The sequence below is a fragment of the Sebastes fasciatus genome, chromosome 1, assembly GCF_043250625.1.
Source record: "Sebastes fasciatus isolate fSebFas1 chromosome 1, fSebFas1.pri, whole genome shotgun sequence".
Lineage (NCBI taxonomy): Eukaryota > Metazoa > Chordata > Actinopteri > Perciformes > Sebastidae > Sebastes > Sebastes fasciatus.
The window spans coordinates 2,132,416-2,156,954 of NC_133795.1; the positions used below are offsets into that span (position 1 = coordinate 2,132,416).

The following is a 24,539-nucleotide window of genomic DNA, read 5'->3' on the forward strand; positions in this document are numbered from 1 at the left end:
TATTTAATCCTCTTATCAACATGGGAGTGGACAGATATGCTGCTTTATGCAAATGTACGTATGTATCTATTATTGTAAATCAATGAACAACACAAAACAATGACAGATATTGATCCAGAAACCCTCACAGGTACTGCATTGAGCATAAAACAATATGCTCCAATCATAACATGGCAAACTGCAGCCCAACAGGCAACAGCAGCTGTCAGTGTGTCAGTGTGCTGACTTGACTATGACTTGCCCCAAACTGCATGTGATGATCATAAAGTGGGCATGTCTGTAAAGGGGAGACTCGTGGGTACCCATAGAACCCATTTACATTCACTGATCTGGAGGTCGAAGGTCAAGGGACCCCTTTGAAAATGGCCATGCCAGTTTTTCCTCGCCAAAATGTAGCACAAATTTGGAGCGTTATTTATCTTCACTCTAGCTTTAAAACTTTAAACTTTTACGACCTCCGAAAGATCGACTGTGTTAAAAAAAATTGTGGCGTTAAAACGCATTTGCATTGAGACATTATTATCGCATTAACTTTGACAGCCCTAATATATATATATATATATATATATTTACATCTAAAAGTCTGTTGAAACCAACCTTGAGAGTGTAGTCAAGAACATGGTTGTTGTGTAGACAGGCTGTATGTATGTGTGTGTGTGTGTGTGTGTGTGTGTGCAGGGTCGGGGTGAGACATGTCTCTTACAGATGTGAGAAAACGTCCCCGTCTCTGCAGACTCGGTGTGTGGACGGTCTAATTGGCAGAATAGAATTATAGAGTTAGTCTGAGGTGAATTGACGGTAATGTAATGAGTTGAGTTGAACTGTGGGAAAACTCTCCGAAGAGACACAAAAGACTGGAGTGTGTCCACGTTTGCAGCCTGTAAGGATGTACAGTTGGGTGAACTCTCTCTCTCTCTCTCTCTCTTTCTCCCTTTCTCTCTCACTTCATTTGTCGTGGTTGCCGTGGTGACGGGGGGAGGCTTGCCCATAATTTCCAGAGAGCCTGTCTGGATGTGACACGTCCTTTTCAGCCGTTCATTGTTTAGATGCTGATTTACGTGTGTTTGTTGCACTTTTACCACCGACTCCTCCTCCACACCTCCAGCGGGGGGGCGGCCAACCTTTAAAGGATCGATGCGTCAGCGAGCCGGTGAAACAGCGTGTTGACGTTCTGTTAAAGGGTCTGATTGAAGATACAGTTTCAAAAGTTGTTCGCAAGAAATGCTTTTCATTAATGAACTTTACCGATGCTGAGCTGCATCTTTTTCTCTGCCTCTCAGTTTGAAACTTGTTTTTCCCACCCAGCCCGTCCCTCTCTCCTCCCCTCCCCGGAGGCGTTCCTACAACACAGAGGAGTCCAATCACAGCCCAGCCCTTCACCCCATCCCTCCGTGGTCAGCCCGTTAAGGACTTTTTGTCTTTGGTTTTTTTCTCCTTTTACTTTTTTTTTTCTCCCTGCTACCCCTCATTGAGCCACTTGAGCCTGGAGCAGATGGAAAGATTGTAGTCGGGGAGGAAAGTAAGCAAGGAGCAAAGAGAGAGAGAGAGAGAGAGAGAGAGATTTGGAAGAAGCCATGCAGAGAGTGAAGCAGCACAGCAACGATGCTTGGTGAACTGAACCACTGAAAGGCTTTCTATACCACTTTGACCAGAGAGAGATCAAGGAATCAGACAGGACAGTCCTGAAGGGGAGACATCAACTTACAACTGACGGGCACAAAACCAGCCCAGGAACGTGGAGACTTCAAGAGAAGAGAAAGAAAGAGTTAGAGACGAGGAGTTGTACAGATGAGAGTTAAAGCAGAGAGGCAGAAGGAGATGCTCAGAGTGACCAGATAAGAGAAAAAGTGAAACAAGTGTTGGACTGCTCAAAGAAAGGAGCGACACACCAGGGTCACCCGAACTAAAGCAAGTGAAACAGGGAGTTTGACAGGCAGACGTAGAAGGACAGAGATAAGAAAAGGATGGCCAACTCAGGTCTCCAGTTGTTGGGTTATTTCCTGGCGTTGGGCGGCTGGATCGGCATCATCTCCACCACCGCCTTGCCCCAGTGGAAGCAGTCGTCGTACGCCGGCGACGCCATCATCACGGCCGTGGGTCTGTACGAGGGGCTGTGGATGAGCTGCGCCTCGCAGAGTACGGGACAGGTGCAGTGCAAGATCTTTGACTCCATGCTCTCGCTGGACAGTGAGTACCGTGTTTGAATTTGACTAACTTAGTAGTGGCTTTCACCGGCTGTTACGCTGACTATCATAAAGTGGGAATGTCTGTAAAGGGGAGACTTGTGGGTACCCATAGAACCCATTTACATTCACATATCTTGAGGTCAGAGGTCAAGGGACCCCTTTGAAAATCGCCATGCCAGTTTTTCCTCGACAAAAATTTAGCGCAAGTTTGGAGTGTTATTTAACCTCCTTCATGACCAGCTAGTATGACATGGTTGGTACCGATGGATTCATCAGTTTTTTTTTGTTTCATATGATACTAGTATCTTCACTCTAGCTTTTTTTTGTTGAGCCCGCTATGACCTAAAAATCGCAAGTTGCATTAATGCGTTTAAAGAAATTAGTGGCGTTAAAACAAATTTGCCTTAACGTGTTATTATCGCGTTAACTTTGACAGCCCTAGTTGCAACATGATGTAACTAACAAAATATGAAAAAATCTTAGTAAGGGAGTGTAAGTGATGCTCACTGGATAATTTGTCAGATCATGGAAAAGCACAGTTAAAATTCAAGTAATTCTTTTAAATAATTATGTCCACTGTACTCTCATTACATTTTCTTTAATCATTTTTGATAAGGTCGTTCTGTGTGACTTTTCCATCAGCCAGGATGACAAAAGAAAAAACCTTCACTGTCAGTTTGTCTTCCCCGAGTTCCCCCCCGGAGGAAGAAAACCCCATGGTGTTGTAACACAAATCACAACAGTTATTGTAGCTGGGAACATTCATTTGGCCACATGTATTAATCAGCAGCAAGAAAACAAGTCCCCCCCGCCAGCCCTCGCTATCTGGACCGCATTCAATTCAGAAGCTGTAAATCTCAAGAACAAGAAGAGTCATCGAGTTTGATTAAAAACTCCAAAACATCGTAATGTGTGAGGAGTGGGAGGGGGGGTCAGGAATGTGAGGTTCAGACACATAAATTAGCTCAGAATATGAGCCTCCTGTCATCTCCAATCTGTCAGTGGGACCTAGTGACTCATAATTAATGGCACACAGATTATAGGAATCCAACCATCTACTGGCTGCTTAAATCATCCTATTAGAGGGTCACAAGTCATTCTCATAAAACAATTGAACATTGATATTTGTCTGTTTTTCTCTGCGGTTTCGAGACTTGAAGCAACAAATGAGGCGCTTTTGCAAACATTTTGGTTTCTTGTTGAGCCGTTAAATCAAAACGCTTTCTGTGTGACGGGCGCCCCGAGCTGATCTCCCATCTCCCTTTTTCCTTCACTGCAGCAATAAGAACAGCGTATTGTCCTTTGCGGATGAATAGGGGCTGTTTAGGAGAAGAAAAGGTTCAGTGTTGAGCATAAACACCAGAGATATTCCCAGAATGCGCTCTGTCTTCCCCACACGCGCACACATTGTTCCATTTGTGCATTAACACGCCCAGCGAGTACAGAAGACAAACACTGGAGAAACTCCTCTAAAGGGCTTACATGTATGTCTCCTGGTCAGGACCGAGCATTCTTGGTCAATCACAGGTTTATTCAGGTGTTTCTGCCCCCAGACAGATTATGAAATGGAGCAGATCAGCATCCGATCATGTGTGCGGGGAACAGGAGGCACTAAATCTTGATTAAACAGGCGTTGTTGGTTTGATCCAACACTAAACGCTGATCTGCAGAACCTCTCTCCTCTCTCCTGGTCTTACATTCGCAGCAGGAGCAGCATGTGATGGAGGGTTATAATTGTTCACCAGACTGTGCTGCGCTCTAACTGATGCGGCCAAGCAGCCGTAGTGGAAACTGTGCTGGATGATCTGCTGCAGGTTTACCGAGTGTGTTTTGGTTCAAAAAGGAGATGATGATGATGATGATGATGATGATGATCAGGAGAAAGATGGTTATTATTTTCTGAAGAGGGCGGGACGGTGGTGCTGAAAGGACAGCTCTTCAGAACCAGAAACATACAATTACTTTAGGGCTGCAACTAACGATTATTTTCCTTATTGATTAATCTGCCAAATATTGTCTATACCAGTGGTCAGCAACCTGCGGCTCCGGAGCCACATGCGGCTCTTTAGCCCCTCTCCAGTGGCTCCCTGTGGATTTTTAAAACATTTTGCGGAAATGAATAACTGTTTTTTTTACATTTTAATTTGTATTTATCATTGTTGTAAAAAATCTGTAGCCTATACACCGAATACATTTTTTAAAAATCATTTCAGTCAACCAAAATGGGTGTAATAGCCTATATGTACGTCTACAGCCGGCGACCTATCCTCTAATTTTGCCGTACCTCAATAGCTCAATAGGCTAGCTATATATGGATTCCAAATCCAAACAGAGAAAAGGCTCGGAGGAAAATAGAGAATTCAATAGTGCGTGGACAGAAAAAAAAAAATTGTCCAGAACAAGCACACTGGATTTGCTGAAAAGCCATCGGCAGCTTCCAGCCAAATGTCCTGAGATGTTTCTTCAGTGTCCCGCCTCTCATTTGCACTTATGGGCCCTCAATGCATTAGACTCAATAGGCTGTGTTACCTTCATCACAATGCTCAAATGTTTTGCGGCTCCAGACAGATTTGTTTTATTTTATTCTCTTTTGATAGTAACGGTTGCTAACCCCTGGTCTATACGAATCAATTAATCGTTTGGTCTATAAAATAGTCCATCCCAGTTACCCAAAGTTCAAGGTGATGTCTTAAAATGTCTTGTTTTGTCAGGCCAAAACTCCAAAATATTCAGTTTAATATGATATGAAACCAAGAAAAGCATGAAATCTATATTTGAGAGGCTGAAAACAGAATTTTCTGCCATTTTCACATGAAAAACTACTAATCGAATATCTTAATAGTTGGCGATTCTTCTTCTGTCGATCGACTAATCGATTAGTCGACTGATCGTTGCAGCTCTAATTCACTTTAGTGTTAAAAGAAAAAAATTAATGTGTTTCTTGTCTGTCAACTTTGTCTCCAGTAATATATTGTCCTATTGTCCTGTTGAAGTGTAATTCTGCTGAATGCAGCTTGAGATTCAGAAGTAAAATTGTCAAAGTAATATAACACTTTAGATATTTCAGCTCAATCAGTGGACCAAACAATACACTCATCAGTTCCTATTAATTGTCATTTATTAAGGGATAAGGCTGCTGTTATTATATATTTTTCTTACGGCCGACAAATCCCATAAACAGACCAAAACCAACAATGTGTTAGTCCGCCTCGCAATACTTTCTGACTTCCCTTTAATCTGTGGCACTCGGCCCAAAAACACAGTGGTTCCTACTGAAGACGTGAATCTTTAAACAATATATATATATATATATATACTTTTAAAAAAGGCTCAGTAATTTCCTAAAACAGCTGGGCACTGTAGTTTTTGGAAATGTTACTTAAAACAGGAGGAAATAGTGCATTTGTTGGGGACTATTTTCAGCGGTGGATTAATCCACATTTGGTGCTCTATAAGTATTTAAGGTAGCACGACGGTGGATGTGGGACTGAGTGCAGCAGTGTGGCGCATTGATGTGTATTTAATAGTTTTTTTTGACAAGGCATAAGATATATGAGGCTTTATTTATATTTGTTAGTAGGAAACGTTAATCTAATAATGGGATTTGTTAACAATAAGAATATAGAAAGGTATTTGTGATGGGTTGGTGCTCAGGTTCAATCATGACTAACAGTTCTACAAATGGCAACCATATTGTGTGAAGTTAACGTCTTCCCATCCAGAGTGTGATGCCCACATAGTGAACAACGATAACGTCTATTCCAGTCTTATTTTATTCATTCATGTTTATTGGACAAATATACATAGAAAATTGCACAACAATTATCCAATGCAATGTATCACAGAATTTATAGCTACTTCTAATTTCCAATGTCCATCCCTATTAAGGTCTTTAAAATAACAAATAGAAAACATGTTCACAGATTACAAAGTTAAACTACGTAGTATGTTTTGTAGACTTTACAGGAACAACAGTACGACCTGTCAGCATTCTCATACATGCAGTAGAGTACTTGGACTGGAGTCACAAATTTGACGACTTCGACTTGACAAAATCAAAAAGACTTTCAACTCGACTTGGATTTTAACACAAATGACTTCACTTGGACTTGAGCCTTTCGACCTGGAAATAGTTGATACTTTCACCCCCTAAACCCAAAGATTGTTGATGTTAATCTAAAACGTGTGCCACTTATTAAAATTCATTTCGACACTTAAAGATAGGGTCGACGATGTAGGAAAGCTAGCATAATTTGAAAGCAGGGAGGCATCTGATTGGTTCTTTCCAAGCGGACCGCGAGGCAGTGATTGGTAGACGTTTTTACAGGATTACAGGAGCTACAGATGACGGCTCTTTTCCGGTACTTTTTCAGAGCTCATCAGTAATGGATCGCTGTCGGGGTGTAAAGACCATTTCAACCAATATAACAAATAGTGTCTACTGGAGAACATCGTCAACCCTGCCTCTAATTCCCCAAATCCACTTTGTTTGAACCAATCCGACAGCATCCAATCAAGATGCAGGAGAAAAAAGCCATGAAGAACTAACATTACCTGACTGAACACCAGTTGGAAAAAGATGATTTTGTTTGCGTACTAAAACTATGGTCAACAAAAAAATTAATTGCAGTGTGCAAAAATGTGCGGGTTGCAAATTACAGACAGAGACGCAAATGTCATCACGTTTGGTGAAGAGCGCATTATGACTTGTTTTAGGACTCAAGACTCAAAGTTAAACCCCCCCACCCCCCCAGTATACAACAGAAAAGTTACTCTATTTAGAATATCTCCGTAACGCTGCGGTGTAGAGACTTTAACTTTAACTCGCAGCTGCTTCGTCATCACCGTAGTTTTCTAATGAGTCAATCGATCGTATTTCTTTAAGACGATTTTCAATCCAGCTCGGAACAACAGTTTTTTCAGAGACTTCATAAAAGTAATAAATCCAACAATGAAAGTCTTCAGTGAGATAACTTTTTGTTGCAAAACTGACAGAAAAATGCCAGGAGCTCTCTGTAAAAATATGATATAATTAAATATCTTTTGATTTGTGTCGGTAAGAATGATATCACCCCCCGCCCCCCCTGATTCTCACCAAGACTTTGGACAACATTTTTCAAAACCGTGTTCCTTATTGTTCTCTGTGTGGTTTGAATACATTTCTGTTAGATTCAATTTCCGGTTTATTTTTTCTCGTATTTATGGTAATTTCAATTATTTATACATTCATGTGACATCACTGCAGCCTACATATTCTAATAGCCCAGTTTGTCCTCTGAATAAAAACATTTTTTATTGTCATGATTGTGCATTATAGTGTTGAGATTCTAGAGTCATTTTTACAAAAGGAGACCAGAGGGTTAAGGATTCGTGACTTGTCAGTCTGGACTCTGGACTTGCCTCTGGGACCACCCTGAACTAAATGTTAATGCCAACTAAAGTGTGGCAATACAGTTAAAGCTTCAGTAGTCAGTATATTTTTGGCATTATTGGGCAAAAGTTCCATAATGACCTTTCAGCATATTGTAATTCAAGTGTTGTGAGAGAAAACTAGACTTCTGCTCCTCCTCATGGCTCTGTTTTCAGGCTTTAGAACATCTAGTCCATGACGGGAGACTTTGACCAATCACAGGTCATTTGAGAGAGAGAGAGCGTTCCTATTGGCTGTGCTCCAGTCATGTGACCAGAACTTGGCGTTCCTTCACCAGATTTCTACAATGGAGGCGGCGTCACAAACTTTCTCATTTTACAGCTAAACCGTGCACTACAAGATGATTCTGAAAACATGTGAGGAGAGAAATAGGCATTAACGTAACAGAATATTGATTCATATTTGATCAGCGCTGCCTAGTTTGACCGTTTGGTCGGAGTTTGCGAGTGATTGACAGCCGGCTCTCATAGATGGCAGCTGGACAGCAGACCTCAGATCAGGTCTTACTGCTTGTTTTCCTTTTTTTTCAGGTTACCTGTTTCATGTACTACTGTCACGATACAGCGACCGTTTTATAAAAATTACTTTTTTTTTTTTTAATCATATTTGATCCAATCTCGCCTAACTCAGCTTTAATTCCCCAGATCCACTTTGTTTGAACCAATCCGGCAGCATCCAAACAAGTTGCAGGAGAAAAAAACATGAAGAACTTACGTTACATGACTGAACTCCAGTTGGAAAAAAATTATACCAAAGATGATTTTGTTTGCGTACTAAAACTATGCGGTGGTCAACAAAAAAATTAATTGCAGTGTGCAAAATGTGCAGGTCGCAATTACAGACGGAGACGCAAATGGCATTACATTTGGTGAAGAGCGCATTATGACTTGTTTCAGGACTCAAAGTTTAGGATTTGTGACTTCTCAGTCTGGACTCTGGACTTGAGTGTAAAAACTTGAGACTTACTTGTCACTTGCAAATGTGACGACCCCTCCACTTCACTAGGTGTCCCGTTGTCCTTTTGCTGTTTCCTCTTTGTGTTGCAGGGTGGCAACAACAATCCCGGATGAGCCCCCATTTGTTACAACCCGGCTCAAAGGTTGCAACAAAAATGGGAGACCAGACGATTTTTAAAATACTAAATAGCATTTATTTAACAAACTAACAATAAAGAACTAAATAAACATGGAAAGTCAGTAATCAGTAATGTAGGCATGTGTGGTTGTGTGAAAATGTCTGCAGCAAACAAAACCAAAACAGGTGTGCCAGCCAAGGAGGAGAGAGCCATCTGTCGAAAGGTAGAGAGCTTTTATCCCCACCACACTGAGCCCAGGTGGGGCTCACATCAGCCTGACGACCCTCTCTCCTGCAAAACAAAGGAGAACCAGCAAAAAGACACCGGGACACCTAGTAGAGTAGAGGGGTCGTCACACAAAACAATGACTTGGTCCCACCTCTGGGACCACCCTGAACTAAATGTTAATGCCAAATAAAGTGTGGTAATACAGCTAGGAACATACGAAAGGGGCTGGAGTTGTCAGATATGAGTTTAGTTTCATAGTGAGTGGGCAAACACATATTACGTACGACAGAGTCACAAGTGACCTCACAATGGGACCTCACAGTGCCCACACACACACACACACACACCAGCAAGCACACACACGCATTGAAATCTTGTGGCTGGCACTGCCAACCTTGGCACTGTAGAGAGAGAGAGGGCCTAGCGGGTGAGCCAGCCATCTCCCTCCCTCCCTCCTTTTAGCCTCTCCTTTACCCCAAACGCCCTTCTGGTTTGTCACCAAGTGAAACTGGTCAGATCATCGGCCTGAACCCCCCCGCACGCCTTCAGACAAAAAAAAAAGAGAGAGAGGAACACTCCGAGTGGATGAAAGAAAAGAAAAATCAAACCTCTCTCTGTTGAAGACTATTCAGAGAGTCCATCAAAAGGAGCTCTGGAGCCATAAATCAGACTTCAAAGATTGTCCCGTCCTCTCCATCATAAGTCCCTTCAGATCAGCTTCTGAAACGCTGCTTCACTGCTGCACCATGAATGATGGGGTGTGTGTTTCTGTCACAATGACAAACGATGACTTCAGGTTCCCGTTCAGGCCGCTGATCCAGAGCTCTGCATGAAGAGACTCTTATTTTCTAAACCACAAAGTCACATTCTGGTATATTCTAGTTCAGTCTGGACATTGAAAACAGTCATTTGACAAAAAAAAAAAGATCCTAACTACAGGTCCGATTGCTAGCTTTTTTATTCTTGAAGCTTTGAAGACCATGACGTGTGAATGAAAGTTCTGGAAAAAGCTTAACTATTGTCAGACTACTCAATTCTATTTAATTCTACTCTAATTATTTTGTTGATCTTGGAAACAACAGTTTGACAAGATTTTTTTCTAGAACTTTGAAGACTGTGAGATGCTGTAGAGCCTGTTTTACTAGAAATAAAAATCTTAACTCAAGGTCCACTTACTAGAAACAGTAAAAATTGTCACTCAAGGTCCATTTAACTATTGTTAAGCTATTCTATTCTATTTTAATCTATTCTATTCCATGTAATTGAAAGTAAAAGTTCATTCTTGACCTTGGAAACTTGGAAATTTTCACTCAAGGTAATCTTACCATCTTTTTTCCAAAGCTTTGAAAACAGTGAGATGCAGTTGAAAGCTCCAGAAAAAAATGTAACTATTGTCAGTTCTAGTCTAGTTTATTCTGTTCTAGCAAAGCGTGAAATGTTATTGTTGACCTTGGAAAGTTTGATCAAAAAAATAATAATTTGAAGACAATGAAATGCAGTTGAAAACCCTCCAAAAAAACTAGTAAGTGGACCTTGAGTTAAGAATTTTTTTTGTCAAACTATTCTAGTTGAGACTGAAAGTTCATTCTTGACCTTGGAAATAGTTTTAATAGAAATAAAAAGTCCACTTACTAGTTTTTTTCTTGGGCTTTGAAGATGGTGAGATGCAACTGAAAGCTGCAGAAGAAAGGCCAAATTTGACCTTTTTTCCAAAGCTTTGAAGACCATGAAATGTAGTTGAAAGCCCATAAAAAAAAACTAGTAGCCTAAGTGGACCTTGAGTTATTTTTCAAACTATCCTTTTCTTATTCTTATATTTTGTTTTTTTCTGTTTATCCTGTGATGTTGTGTTTGTGGCTTCGGTGTAATTTGATCCGTTCTCCTGCGATGTACAAACACCGGCTCACACTTGAAGTCGTTATTTGAAGCCGACGCCGGCGACCTTGATGTTAAACCTGTATGAAAGCCTCCGTCATGTTTACTTTAAATACCATATTTGTCGGCTTTGTCGGGTATCTGAATCGGGGATATTGGACTTTACATGTTTTTCTACCGCTGCTGGGATTTCAACAATCCCCCCCCCCTCGCCTGTTGTAAATAAGACACACTCCATCAGTATTTTGACAGTATCATTAACCGCTTAGCATCGCTTCAAACACGTTTCTTTTTATGTGAGACAGAAATGTCTGATCGCCGTGGCGACAGCCCCGTGAAAACAATCTCACTTTGTGACAAAGCCACACTAATCCCACTGTGTGAAACATGTAAAGCGGGCCCTCCTACAGCTGCTCCGTGTGTGAGAGAGAGAGAGAGAGAGAGTTGTGTGTTTCATCCGTGTCTATTCCACCTACGGTAATTGCGTTGTGTGCGGATATTGTGCAGTCGTACATATGTATGTGTGTAAATATGTTCCTCCCACTGAGTTATGTGTGTGCTGAGGCCGGTGTGGGCGGCACATTAAGGCACAAAAACCACACTGGAATTATCCGGGAGAAGATTTACAGGATCGTTTAAGGTCCCAGAGTTTGTGGCCAAGAAAGTCACCTCTGGAATTACCCTGCCGGGAAAATAAAGAGGACTGTGGTGGACGCTCCCTAATAAGCATAACTCAAGGTCCACTTACTAGGTTTTTGTCTTGAGCTTTGAAGATGGTGAGATGCATTTGAAGGCACCAGAAAAAAGCTAAATTTGACCTTTAGTTAAGCACAAAAGTTCATTCTTGACCTTGGAAACAGTAAACAATGTTATTCAAGGTCCTCTTACTTTAATAGCTCTTTTCCAGAGCTTTTTTTCCCCCGGAGCTTTGAAGACCATGACGTGTGAGTGAAAGTTCTGGAAAAAGCTTAACTATTATCAGACTAGTCAATTCTATTTAATTCTACTCTAATTAATTATATTGTTGATCTTGGAAACAGTTTTTTTTTTACAACTTTGAAGACTGTGAGATGCTGTTGAAAGCTCTGTGAAAAGCTAGTAAGTGGATCTTGAGTTAAGACACTTTTATTTTTTTTCAAATTCTGGTCATTTAGTCTAGTTATTCTAGTTGAGAGTGACAGTTCATTCTTGACCTTGGAAAAAGTTTTCACACAAAAAAAAATCTTAATTCAAGGTCCACTTACTAGCTTTTTCCTTGAGCTTTGAAGGTGGTGAAGTGCATTTGAAAGCTCCAGAAAAAAGCTGAATTTGAAGTGAATTTATTTATTTATTTTGTCAAACCATCTAGCACAAAAGTTCATCCTTGACCTTGGAAACAGTAGAAATTGTCACTCAAGGTCCTCTTACTGCAATAGCTCTTTCCCAGAGTTTTGAAGACAGTGAAATGCGATTGAAAGCTCAGGATGAAAAGCAAAACTATTGTCAAGCTTTTTTATTGTATTTTAATCTATTCCATCTAATTGAATGTGAAAGTTCATTCTAGTTTGACAAAAAAAAAAAAAATTTGAAGCCTTGAAGACCATGACGTGTGAGTGAAAGTTCTAGAAAAAGCTGAACTATTGTCAAACTAGTCAATTCGATTTAACTCTACTCTAATTATTTTTATTGATCTTGGAAACAGTAATTTCTTTCTAGAACTTTGAAGACTGTGAGATGCTGTTTTACTAGAAATAAAAATCTTAACTCAAGGTCCACTTACTAGAAACAGTAAAAATTGTCACTCAAGGTCACACAAGGTCCACTCAACTATCGTCAAGCTATTATGTATTTTAATCTACTCTATTCCATCTAATTGAATGTGAAAGTTCATTCTTGACTTTGTCGTAGTAATAGTAGTTTAACCCTCCTGTTTGACGGTTTAGAAATAACAAATTACTTTCATCCATGTTATTTTGGGGCACTTAGATGAAAAGAAACTCATATTTATGATATAATGATGTTTGAAAACGGGTCAAATTTGACCCGAGGAAAACAGGAAGGTTAAAAACAGAATCACTCAAGGTAATCTTACTATGTTTTTCCAGAGCTTTAAAAACTGTGACATGCAGAGATTGTGGCCAAGAAAGTCACCTCTGGAAATGAAAAAAAAACAGCTGGAATTACCCTGCTGGGAAACTAGAGGACAGTGGTGGACGCTCCCTAATGAGCATGTGGTCTCCCATCAAGCCTGCATGGCGCGTGTAGCTTCATTCCTTTATAATCGTCACTTTAATGTCCAGAAATCTGCGTTTCATTCCAAGTGATGGACTAAAAAGCCTGTTTGTTTTCTCATCTCCTCTCCCTTCCCTTTCTTCCATATCTTCTATTGTATCTGTGCTCCCCTCTGCAATCTCCTCCTCTTCCTTTATCTAGTCCACATCCAGACATGTCGGGCCCTCATGGTCGTGTCGGTGCTGCTGGGCTTCATCGGCATCATCGTCAGCGTGGTGGGCATGAAGTGCACCAAGGTGGGAGATAACAACCCGGTCACCAAAACCCGCATCGCCGTGACCGGAGGAGCTCTCTTCCTGCTCGCAGGTGTGTGATTCCTGCTGTGTTTGCAGACAGTAATATACAGCAGTATCTCAGCGGTCTGGTATGAATCTCTGTAATTAAGAGTCCCTGCTGTAAACAGGAAGTGGTCATTTTAGGAGGCATTAGTTGCTGACCTCAGCCATAAACCACAAGCCCAGTGGGAGAAAATTAAGTAAATACGGATTTCCCAATTCATTTTGAGTGTTATTGTAGCTTCAGTGAAAGCCTGCAGACATTTACTGAACAGTCTTATTATCCTTCCTCCCTCCACAGGTCTATGTACGCTGGTGTCTGTGTCCTGGTACGCCACTCAGGTGTCCTATCAGTTCTTCAACCCAAATACACCGCCCAACGCCAGGTATGTCAAAGCACAACTATTGCTGAACAACTCAACTTTATATATGCAAGATTACATATGTAAAATTCCCAGGAAGGAATTTAAATAGCACAAAATTACAAGGTAATTCTGCATGTCATGAGGACGCATTTTAGGCTTTTCACGTGCCATTTGTGCGCCACGCAACAAAACTAAGGTAACAGTCACAGTTTGGTTTAGGCAACAAAACCATTCACTAAAGGCTGGCCCACACTAAACCAGATTTTTTCAAATCTTAACAGATGTTTAAAATGTGAGAGTCCAAACATAACGACATGTGTTAAATTTAACAGTTTGTTCCTGTAGTGTGTGGAGAGCAACGATTTGGCCCAAAACAGCACAACAGGATGAACTTCAGAGCTGATCGGGGGGATGTAAAAAAACACTCTTAACATACCTCACACCACAGGAATATCTGGAAAGATCATCTTTAGAACCATAAAAAAATCTTATCTTTGCTGACCATTGTTGGGAGGGAGTTGATTCTCGTGTCGTGTGTACTCGGAATTAGTTAAGTTTAGAAAAAATATCATGGTTGGGCTTAAAACAAGTACGTAAACTAACTAAAATACATGCGGAAACAACATAAAATTTACAAAACATTGTTCTCGGAAGTCCTGTGTTTGTTGGACCCCACCTCCCCTGCCTCCCGCCCGCCCGCTGTTAGCAGCCTTTCTCACTTATTATTCTACGCCACCAGCTCTGAGCGTAGCATATTTACACGGATGCGTTTACATTGCAGTCAGTGCAGACTAGATGACGTATATGCAAGAACGGCGTTCTTATTGCACGCTAATGCACTGCACATGTCACTTGTCATTCTTACGCCTTTTTGTGCAGCCGGGCTGTTAGATCAGAATGTTGTGTTGTCAAGCGTAGGAGCCTTGTTAATTATTGATGGTAAATGGTGGACACATTTTATTCAGCATGTATGTACGTTATATAAATCCTTATTGCCATTATTATTCATATTGGCTGAAAAAAGGTGCATTTTTCTTCATACTTTCTACGGTCTATGGGACTGTTTTGAGACTTGCATATTCCAAAAAACATCAAATTATCCATTAGAGGTTTTGTCACAGCATTAACAGGACACAGTCTACTGTGTTAACCGCTAAATAATTGTATAAAACACTGGTCATGTAAACACAATATTGCATTATGAAAAAATTATCCCAGGAACGATTGAGCCGCAGGAACAAAAACCCTGTTTATTAAAGTCGTCGTTCTATTTCTGAATAACCAAAAGTTTGAGGCACATCAGACAAATAAGAGATTAACACGTTCAGCTTCATTTGACTCGTTTCCCACATAACGAGACAACAGTGTGTTTGAATCAATGTTGAGAAGAGAATCTGACAGAAAAGGGAAGACGTCTGCCTCCAAAGAAATGCCAATCTGTTGAGAGTTTACATAACAGCAGTGAAGTAGTTCAGTGTTTCATTCCTCTCTCTTGCTTACTCTCCCTCTCTCTTTTTATCTTGTTTATTGGCATATTTGACAACTCCAGCCCCGATATTTTCAGACCAGTCTCAAGTTGGATATGTAACAGTTGTTTTACATTACAATAAATTGACATCCCTTGTCCTAATATTGATAAGAGACTAGTGACAATTGCCTCCAGTCTAAATCAATGCTGTGTGGCGGTACTGATTCTCCAGATTTCAGTTCTCAATCATAAATGTTAAAACGGCAAAGAAGGGCCTAAAGACCAGAAGTTTCTGGCTGAAATGAGGCTGCATTATGTCGAGGAAAGATCAGAAAGCTCGAGTTGTGCAGTTCCCCTCCTCTCTTAAGCCCTAAAGAAAGGGCGTCGTCACACCCTGATTGGCTGAGACGGGAAATGCACCAAGCTGCTCTCAGTTGTTAATTAGGAGCCATCAGTCCTTCACACACACACACCTGCACAACAGGTGATCTGAATAACCTCCAATCAACTCAGGGGAGTTGTGACATTCAGCTGAAACGAATTGGGGAATTGGAACATTCTTTGGTCCACAAAAAAAGGGACATTTATAAAATCATTCAAGATAAACTGGAGAAGAAGGGATTCGTGTGCACAGTAGATCAGTGCCGAGTCAAAGTGAGAAAACTTTCGACAGCAATATTTCAAAGTCTGTGATTCACTGCGTAGAAGCAGCAGCTCTTGAGACGAAAAATATAAATTCACTCCTTCGTACATGGCACTCAACAAGTTATTTTATTTATTTGGTCCGCTTTAATTTGCGCACCGTGAAACCGAACCAGAACGAATAGAAAATGAACCAAAGGTATCAATATCACTCTGATTCAGATGATTCGGATTATGGTTTCTTAAAGTGCTCTTAGTGGCACATAAAACAGCGATATAGAATCCATTTTTTATCGAGCAGCCTCGAATAGAGCGCTACAGGAATGACTCCTAAAACCTGGAAACGAGTTTTAGCACTTGTCTGGAAGTCAATGGGTTTATTTGAATGGGTTTTTTGTTAGATGCCTGAAATAAAGTCTGTAGTTAACACAAGCTTAAAGCTTCAGTAGGCACAATGTTTTTTGGCATCATTGGGCAAAAATTCCATAATGTTGAAGCTTTTACGTGTCTTAAAAACAGCGGTTGCTAACAAGTGGCTAAATGAGACGACTAAACGTCATCACGCCGACCTAAAGTTAGCTTTTTACTTCTGGCAATCACATTCACGCTTCAAAAATCATAATGGTGTTCATTTGTGGAAATGATCTTGAACAAATATCATACACGTTTGTTTGGCACAGAGTTTATTTTTCTGCAATAATCCAAAACCCAATGGAACAATCCCGTTGGCTTTTTGTGGAAGGAACGAGTAAAACTAACAATTTAGATATAAGATTCTTTAGATTATCATTTCTTCTATAATCTGTGTTTGATATTTTTTGGGTAAAAGTACTTTCAGCAAGTCTTGTTTTTGACTTCCAATGAGAGTCGGAGCCGATCATAATTATAATCTTGGAGGAAGTGAAAAACCTCTGACACTCACAGCCCTACTGTACACCTGTAACTGTATACCGGTCCTCTTTACAACCTTTCCCTCTCTCTCTCTCTCTTGTACAGGTATGAGTTCGGCTCGGCCCTGTTTGTGGGCTGGGCGGCGGCCAGCCTGACGGTTCTGGGCGGCTCCTTGCTGTGCTGCTCCTGCTCTAAAGAAGACATGCGAGGGCAGCAATATTACCGCCAATCACAGCCTTCCACAACCAGGGAGTACGTGTAAACCCCCCCCACCCCTCCCCTCCGAGCAGCCACCCAAACAGAGAGCATCGGACACGCTTGGCGCCACCCCCAACCCCACCCACACTCCCTTTTTCCTCAAATTACACCCGCTAAAACGAAACAATAAGACTATCATATGTGCAATCATGTAGTACTATACACACTGGCATCAATGTGCAGACACAGGTGTACTACAGTACATATACAGTATTACACACAAGCACATTATCCACCAGTAGGATGTATTTTGGTGGCTAAAAAGCACACTACCTACATATTTCATGTCAATCATCCAGCTTACTTAATAATATAAAGTTTAGTAATTGTGAATGGAAGCCTCTCACATGCCTTAACGTCATTATTTACTTGAAATTAATGCAGCTGCTTAAATCCGACCCAAAAAATCCCAACCACTCACTCTGAGTCACCCACTTTGAAAGGTAAAATGTAAGGTGTATCACAGCAGATACACTGAGACAATGGACATGAAGCTAGAAATACCCGCTGATCTTTTATTAGCATGTCCTATGCTTCCTGGTTGGAGCTGCATCTGTGTTTTGCCTCCATGTTGCTTTGTGTATTCACACTCCACTGGTGCAGTTCTGTTGTGTAAAGGGAGAGAGACCCAAATTCACTGTACAAAAAACATGGAAAAGTTACTGAGCGACTCTTGGAGTCTGCTGTGGGAGAAACAGAGGTTGGATTTGTACAATCTCACCCAGGCTGTGATCACAGAGGACACTGACTGCTCAAACTTCCTACAGACAGCAAGAGACAGTTAGTTTTACTGTGGTGCAACTATCCTGTTAGCAGTAGGCTACTTTACTTGAAGCAAAAAAGAAGAATGATGATCATAAAATTGAGAAAGATGAATATAAATGCCTAATTTTGCTTGATGGAAAGGCTGAGGAGCCCATTCCAAAACAAATAATGTTGGTATAGTTTAGATAAACTATGGAGATTAGGCCCGTAGCCAGAAGTTTAGAGATACAGAGGTCTAAGTGAGAACCTATTTTGAATATTATCAGCCGATTGAATGAGCGCTATCAGTGGTTATTACGCGGCTTTATTGAATACTCGATTCTGATTGGTCAATCACGGCATTCTACAGTCTGTTATTTCTTTATAGCAGACCATTGCTATGTATAACAGACCGTTGCTACGGGCGCAGTTCTGATGTCGGACTCTGGAGGACCGTTTTTGTGATTGTGGACCAAAGAATATAGAAGCAAAGAGACAAAACTTTTGCAGCTGTTGTTTTTTTGGACAACTGCCATTTTTGGACTGAATACAATTATGTTTATAATATTTTAATTGTTTAACACAGGACATTTCAGTAGAGACATTAAATATGACAATAGAATATAAATAATTTAGTTTCACTTTTGTATGGTACTTTATAGACGGACGTTTTACTGGCGTCCGGTAGTCACTTTCAGTCCAAAATGGCGGAAGCTTAGCTTTGCTGCTAGGTGCTGACGTAGGCAATATATTCTTCGTGTGGACCTTTATACTACGTCACCTGACTTCCTCCTTTGCTCACATCATAATTACTACGGCCACTAGAGGTCGGCGTCGTCCTCTACTCGTATCCGTGATCAACCATGTAAATAGATGATAACAGCCTTCTGAACTTACTAGTAGGTGTAGCAGGCCCCTTCTAACCCATATATGTGGCTGATAACCACAGATAAGGTCCATTCAATCAGCTGATATCATGTAGGAGAAGTGAATCCCCTCCCTGAGTCTAAAAACACTGGAATCAGCCTATAAAATGTCCACCAAGTGGTAGTTTTTAGACTGTAAACTCGGTTGTTAAACTCCATTAAAAAAAATAGGGAGCACATGATCTCAGTAGCCTGATGAAGACAGCTCACGTGTGATTTAAATTAACCAAAATGACGATAAAGAAGCAGATGTGTTCAGTGTCCTGTGTAATTAAGGCCTCTGGCAGCCGTTTTATTAACAGCTTCCTCACTTTAAAAGAAGCTATAGTTCTTATATCGTCCTATTTTACACAACAATCACGTGATGAGGGCTGCACATGAACACACAATCTGAACTGCAGGAGTGGAGGTGAATTTTTTGTAAAAAGAAAAAAAGGTGTTTGACTGAGTATGAATGCTGTTAATGATGATCATCAGAAAGTGGAGGAGCTCATCGACACATATCACCATTTATAGCTAACATCATTATTCCAGATTCATCTCATAGCTTCTTCTATAACCAAACCGATGTCTAAGATCTAACTCATGTATTTCTCACACAGGTATAATCTCACTGGGGATCATATAAACTATAAGACACTAGTATCATTACTTTACAATGGACTATAAGCTAAGCATGAGTTGTAAATAATAGAAACTGTCATATTTAACTTCCCTGCAGTAGAACTACAGGTGTTTCTGTAAACTACTCCACGAGGAGGAATTACAACAGATATCTGCAGCATTTTAAACGCTACCACGTTAGAGCCTGTAAAAACTCAACAGTGTGCCTAAATTGGCTCTTGAGCTCCGGCTTGACGCTCCCACATCAATTTGCCTTCATTTGTAGTGTTTCTAAAAGAGCTGGTCCATCACTGTTCCAGATAATGAAGACATTAACTTTTCTCAGAATGGCTCCCAGTGCCCCCATTTCCCGGTCATACGGCCTCTCTTCTTGGTATAGACACTTGTTTGTGTGGTGCTCTGTGCTCTGTCAGATTGCGGGGGTTGTAGGTCTACTATAGCAAATTCCTTGTGCCCTTTAAATAAAGAGGAGGGGGGGGGGGGGGTCAGGCATCAATGGTCTGTCATTAGCAGCTGTGCTTTGAATAGGGATTGCTCAACAACAAGTCTGATAAAAAACTACCTAAAGCAGCTCTGTCCAAAGAAAAGAAAATATACATTTAAAATCATAATTTGACATTTTGGGAAGTGTGCTTATTTACTTGGTTGAGGTTGATGCCCCTCTCAGATCTGTCCGTTAGATAGATAGATAGATAAATAGACAGATAGATAGATAGATAGATAGATAGATAGATAGATAGATGGATAGATAGATAGATAGATAGATAGATGGATAGATGGATAGACAGATGTACTTTATTGATACCAAATTGGGAAATGATTGTGTTACAGCTGGATGTTATCCAGGCGACGCACAGGAACAGTAAATAAAATGCACATATCAACACTAGAGATAAATATCTATAGAATACACAATAGGCTATGAAGAAAATATTAGAATACACTTTAAATATACCAGACTACTACAACTGACACAGCAGATATAAAATATAAACATAGAATAACCCAATATAAGCAAAGTATAAAAGTATATAAGTAAAAAAATTTACCTTGAGTCGTCAAAAAAGTACATCGATTTTTTCCAAAAAAAAGCAAAGAAGTGTATTTCCCAAAATGTCAAACTATTCTTTAATAGCTGATAAAGCAGCTAACGTAAGCAGGCTACAGCCACATAAATCTGTCTCCCCTTCATCAGTCAGTCCATCTCCATCATTATTAATATTTATTTGTAATCTCTTTAAACTTGGAGCATCACCTCCCATGTTTCTTCTCATTGACTTTCCATTCTTTTTTTTGCTAACATCTTTATAATCATCAAGCTTTCTAACTCTTCATATCAGTTGTGAGAATCTGAGAGGTCTTGATGTGTCTCTTTATTTCCCCTCCTGTCTTCTCTGACTGTCTTCTTCTCTCCTCTAATTCAGGGCAGAGTTGTTGAGTGAAACTAGTTTCCCTGACTGATCAGCCCCCGCCTTTTTATCGAGGAACTGTCCGCCTGTCCATCCACTGTCTTCCCCCTCCTTTTGTTGTCCCCCCTTGATGTCTCTTAGACCCTTTGGACCTCTTGTAGTTTTCCTCAGTACATCTGCACCTTATCGTTTTTTAACGGGAACCCAGATGCATTGTCTTCTCCCATTGTTTCCCCCACCTTCGGAGCCTTTTTCTGTAAATATGGACTCTTACGTGATCAAACCTTCTATTTAAGAAATGAGGTGACCTCCTCCATTTCAGCCCGCCGACCCTCTGCTACACCTCCCACGCCCTTCTCTGTCTCATTATTGGCCGAGAAGTTAACAATGAGTTGAAACCCTTTGTGAGGTTTTTATTGCGCTGATTTATGATTCTCCCCCCCGCCCTCCCCCCTTATATCCTATGACCTCTGGGTGTGTTTTTTTTTTGTAAATGTGTCTCTTGGGTTTATTTTGTGCGCTGTGACTGTACTTTGACTGAAACATGTCTTTTTTTTCCCTTTTGAATTGCAGACCAAATGTTAAAAGTACCCCACCAGAGAAAAGGGAGCAGTACTTGTAGTTTGGGAGAGTCTTCTGGGCCTTACCATGGTTTTAGATTCTGTCAACACACAAAAAAAACCTCTCACTGAGGAACTCAAAACAGACAAACAGACACCGTTAAAGAAAGAATTTATGAACGTGAGTCTTTGTTGAAGTCACATTTTGGGAGGTTTTCTGAAATAGATGATATCCTGGTCTTGTCTGTTTTGTTGCCTTTGGGAGAGACGCTCATTCAGGGTATGTTTTCTATAACATGTTAAAAATGCCCGGGTGTATATACCACCTACTTTTATTCCTTTTTTTTTTTTTACTACATATATAATGTTTTACTACAGTGCCTTATATAACACATGTTTGTGCACATGTATGTTTTTGACTTCTTTATATAGCCTCCCATCCTGTCTGAGGGATGCGTGTCCATATAGTTCCTCCGCCAGCAGCTCTGTGTGCCTTTTTTTCTATTGTTGGATTTGTGAAAATGAATGTGAAGCTACTCTACATACAGTACCACTTATGAAACAACAACATACGATAGATCTTAGTGCCTTCATGCCACTGTTTGTAATGTGCCTGTTTTCCAAAGTAGCCTGGATTGAGGATATACCCAGTACATTCATTCTGTTTTGTGTTAAGTGCCAATATGATTTTTTTTGTGTGAATGACAGAGTCACTGTATTATTGACTCGTATAAAGGATGTACTGTACTGTGTGTTGTTGTCTCCTGTACTAAGGAACTGTTCAAAAGCCCTTCTGATGCCTGCATTTATTTACCATGCCATTCCTTTCTCTAATATTTACCTCCTCAATGTCGTGTATCATCTCATTTACAGTATACCCTTGTCTGTTTCTTTTAGAATAAAGTAAACAGAGACATAAAATAAAAATGGATTTGGTTATGCTTTATTAGTTGTTTCCTAACTTTTCACCCCCCCCGACTCGTTCCTCCTTCTCCAGCTCAAATACTTGTTTTTGCACCCCGTTGTTCAATAATTGCAGACGTGGAATTCCACTTCTGCTCCACTGGGCTGCGGCACATTCTCAAAGGTGGACTCACAAAGTTAACTTGCTCACCGCTGCTGCTGCTGCTGCTGCTGCTGCTGCTGCTGCTGTTATACAGCTGATAACAAGGCTTTGATTTTCTTCTTGTGAGGAGTTTCAGCTACAAAACATTTGTTAAATCACAAGCTTGGAACTAAGGGTTAGCTTCTATGTGGGTGGATGCAAAGATTTTACATCCCAGCTCGTGAAACTGTTTCTATATTGAACCCCAAAAGGTTGATGGATAGGTTCAGATACAGATCTTAATACAATATGCACATGCCCATACATACATTACAAGAGTTAATGGTCGTTGCCATCGTCCCCTAATGCTACTCCAAGGTAACAGATGATTCACGACTCTCACTCTGGGCAAAAATACATTCCAAAGTTCAGCTGAAGCTAATATGAGACTTTACCAGTCTGAGTTAGACAAATCAAAGAGTTACCTTCCAAAGTTACTGTCTTTGTCAACCCGACAACATGTTCTCATTCCCAACCCATCAAATACCGACGCTCGGTCAGTGGCGCTACGCTTCAAACTCTGACGCTCTAGGTACCCCTCTAGAGTCAGGGACGGCGCGTCAGTTTCCGCATGTAACCAAATAAACTTCCAATGAAGGTTTACTTAGTTAGGTTTAGGCAACAGAAGAACTTGGTTAGGCTTAGGAAAAGATTGTGCTTTGGGTTAAGATAAGATAAGGTAAGAAAAACTTTATTGTCTGTCACAGGTAACAGAAATTTGTCTTTGACAGGCTCAACAATAAATAGATAAAACACATATAAGATTAATAATTATATACAATTATAAAAACAGTGTGAAAATAGACTGAAGTTAAGTATGTTGCCTATTTTAAACTGTTCAAGGTGATGATGGCAGCGGGAATGAAAGATTTTTTTATATATATTTTTCCGGGCCAGTGGGAGTTTGTAGCGGCGACCTGATGGAAGTAACTGAAAGGATTGAAAGGACTCATCCTAACTTGTCATATACTGCCACTTTGTCCCTACCCTTGGCATCACTTTAGGAATAGTCAACAATCCTAAAGTAAATAGGATAAATAGGAAATAACCAGCCCGTTGTCATTCCCAAGGGGTCAATCATTGCATGTATGTATGTAAATTATTCCCAACGCTGAACACACCTGCAGGTTTCAGGGTCCTGAGAAACAAGAGAGAGAGTCTGCTACTTTGAGTGTTCGAACTGCGACCAATAATTTTCAATGTACATATGAACATGTGGGTGTTGTATTAAGATAGAGTTGAACAAATGTGAATTTTTTCTATAAGAAAATCACACAAGAATAAAATAAGTTTGATCTTGAATATGTGGATGATTTAAAGGACTTATTATTAATGCAACACCACTGTGTTTTACCAATGAGACAGACTCTCCATGAGTTTGTATTCAGAGTCAAAATAAGGCAGTTTGAGGTAAAAGGCTCAGTGAAGTCACCAGCGGTGGGAACCGAGTACGGACGTGAAATGTCACATACAGCTGACATGTACGGACGCTGCTGCATTACCTCTGACTATACGGTCTGTTCAACAACACTGACGTGTACTATTCACACCATTTAAGACTATCGTGCAAAAAGAAACAAATCTTCCACGGGGACATTTGCTCTTTGTACACGATACCAACGAGTTTCACAACAACTGTGATTTACAGCACAATCATAAAACTCACGTCCAAAATAAACATCTGCATCTTCCTGCTGAGCTCAAGAGATATTTTCATCCGTCTTATCAGAGATAACACTTTACTGATAGGAGACATTCTGCTACGCACTCACTTTATCTTCATTCATTTACTGTAAATGAAAATGTTGAAACACAGAGCAGAGGTTATTGACACGACGAACCCGATGAACTGAAACCAAATCATTATAGTAAACACAGGAATGTGTTTTCCAACTTTTAGCACTTTGAATGATGAATGACGTGTTACACATGCCTTTGATTTTGACTTGCACATCGTGGTGATTTAGGAATGTGAGACTGGAAATTATCTCCTTCATTGTTTAACATGTAAACTAACATGTTTTCATAGTGAAACTCGTCGGTCATATTGCAGCCCAGTCGCCAGAAGTTTTTTTTTGTCATTGTATGTTTCTGGAAAACCACGGGACACTTTGAATATGAATGTTTCTGAACCAAAAATACGTTCAATATCAGGTTTAAAGCACTTCAGCGTTGGCTTCACTTCTCAGACCCGGAGGTAACCCGC

The 24,539-nt window shown here is 40.4% G+C and overlaps 1 protein-coding gene across 2 annotated transcripts; it reads left to right on the forward strand.

Moving 5' to 3' along the window:
- The first annotated feature begins 1,439 nt into the window (after positions 1–1,439).
- Positions 1,440–22,174, forward strand: cldn19 (claudin 19). Of its 2 annotated transcripts, none has more exons than XM_074635399.1 (5): positions 1,440–2,187; positions 13,208–13,372; positions 13,643–13,727; positions 16,813–16,959; positions 20,684–22,174. In XM_074635399.1, exons 1-5 carry the CDS (start codon positions 1,965–1,967, stop codon positions 20,718–20,720), a joined length of 657 nt encoding a protein of 218 aa, XP_074491500.1. In that variant the 5' UTR covers positions 1,440–1,964; the 3' UTR covers positions 20,721–22,174. The 2 variants fall into 2 exon arrangements, with proteins under 2 accessions (XP_074491500.1, XP_074491418.1); XM_074635317.1 differs by having other exon boundaries at positions 21,242–22,174.
- Positions 22,175–24,539: the final 2,365 nt, after the last annotated feature.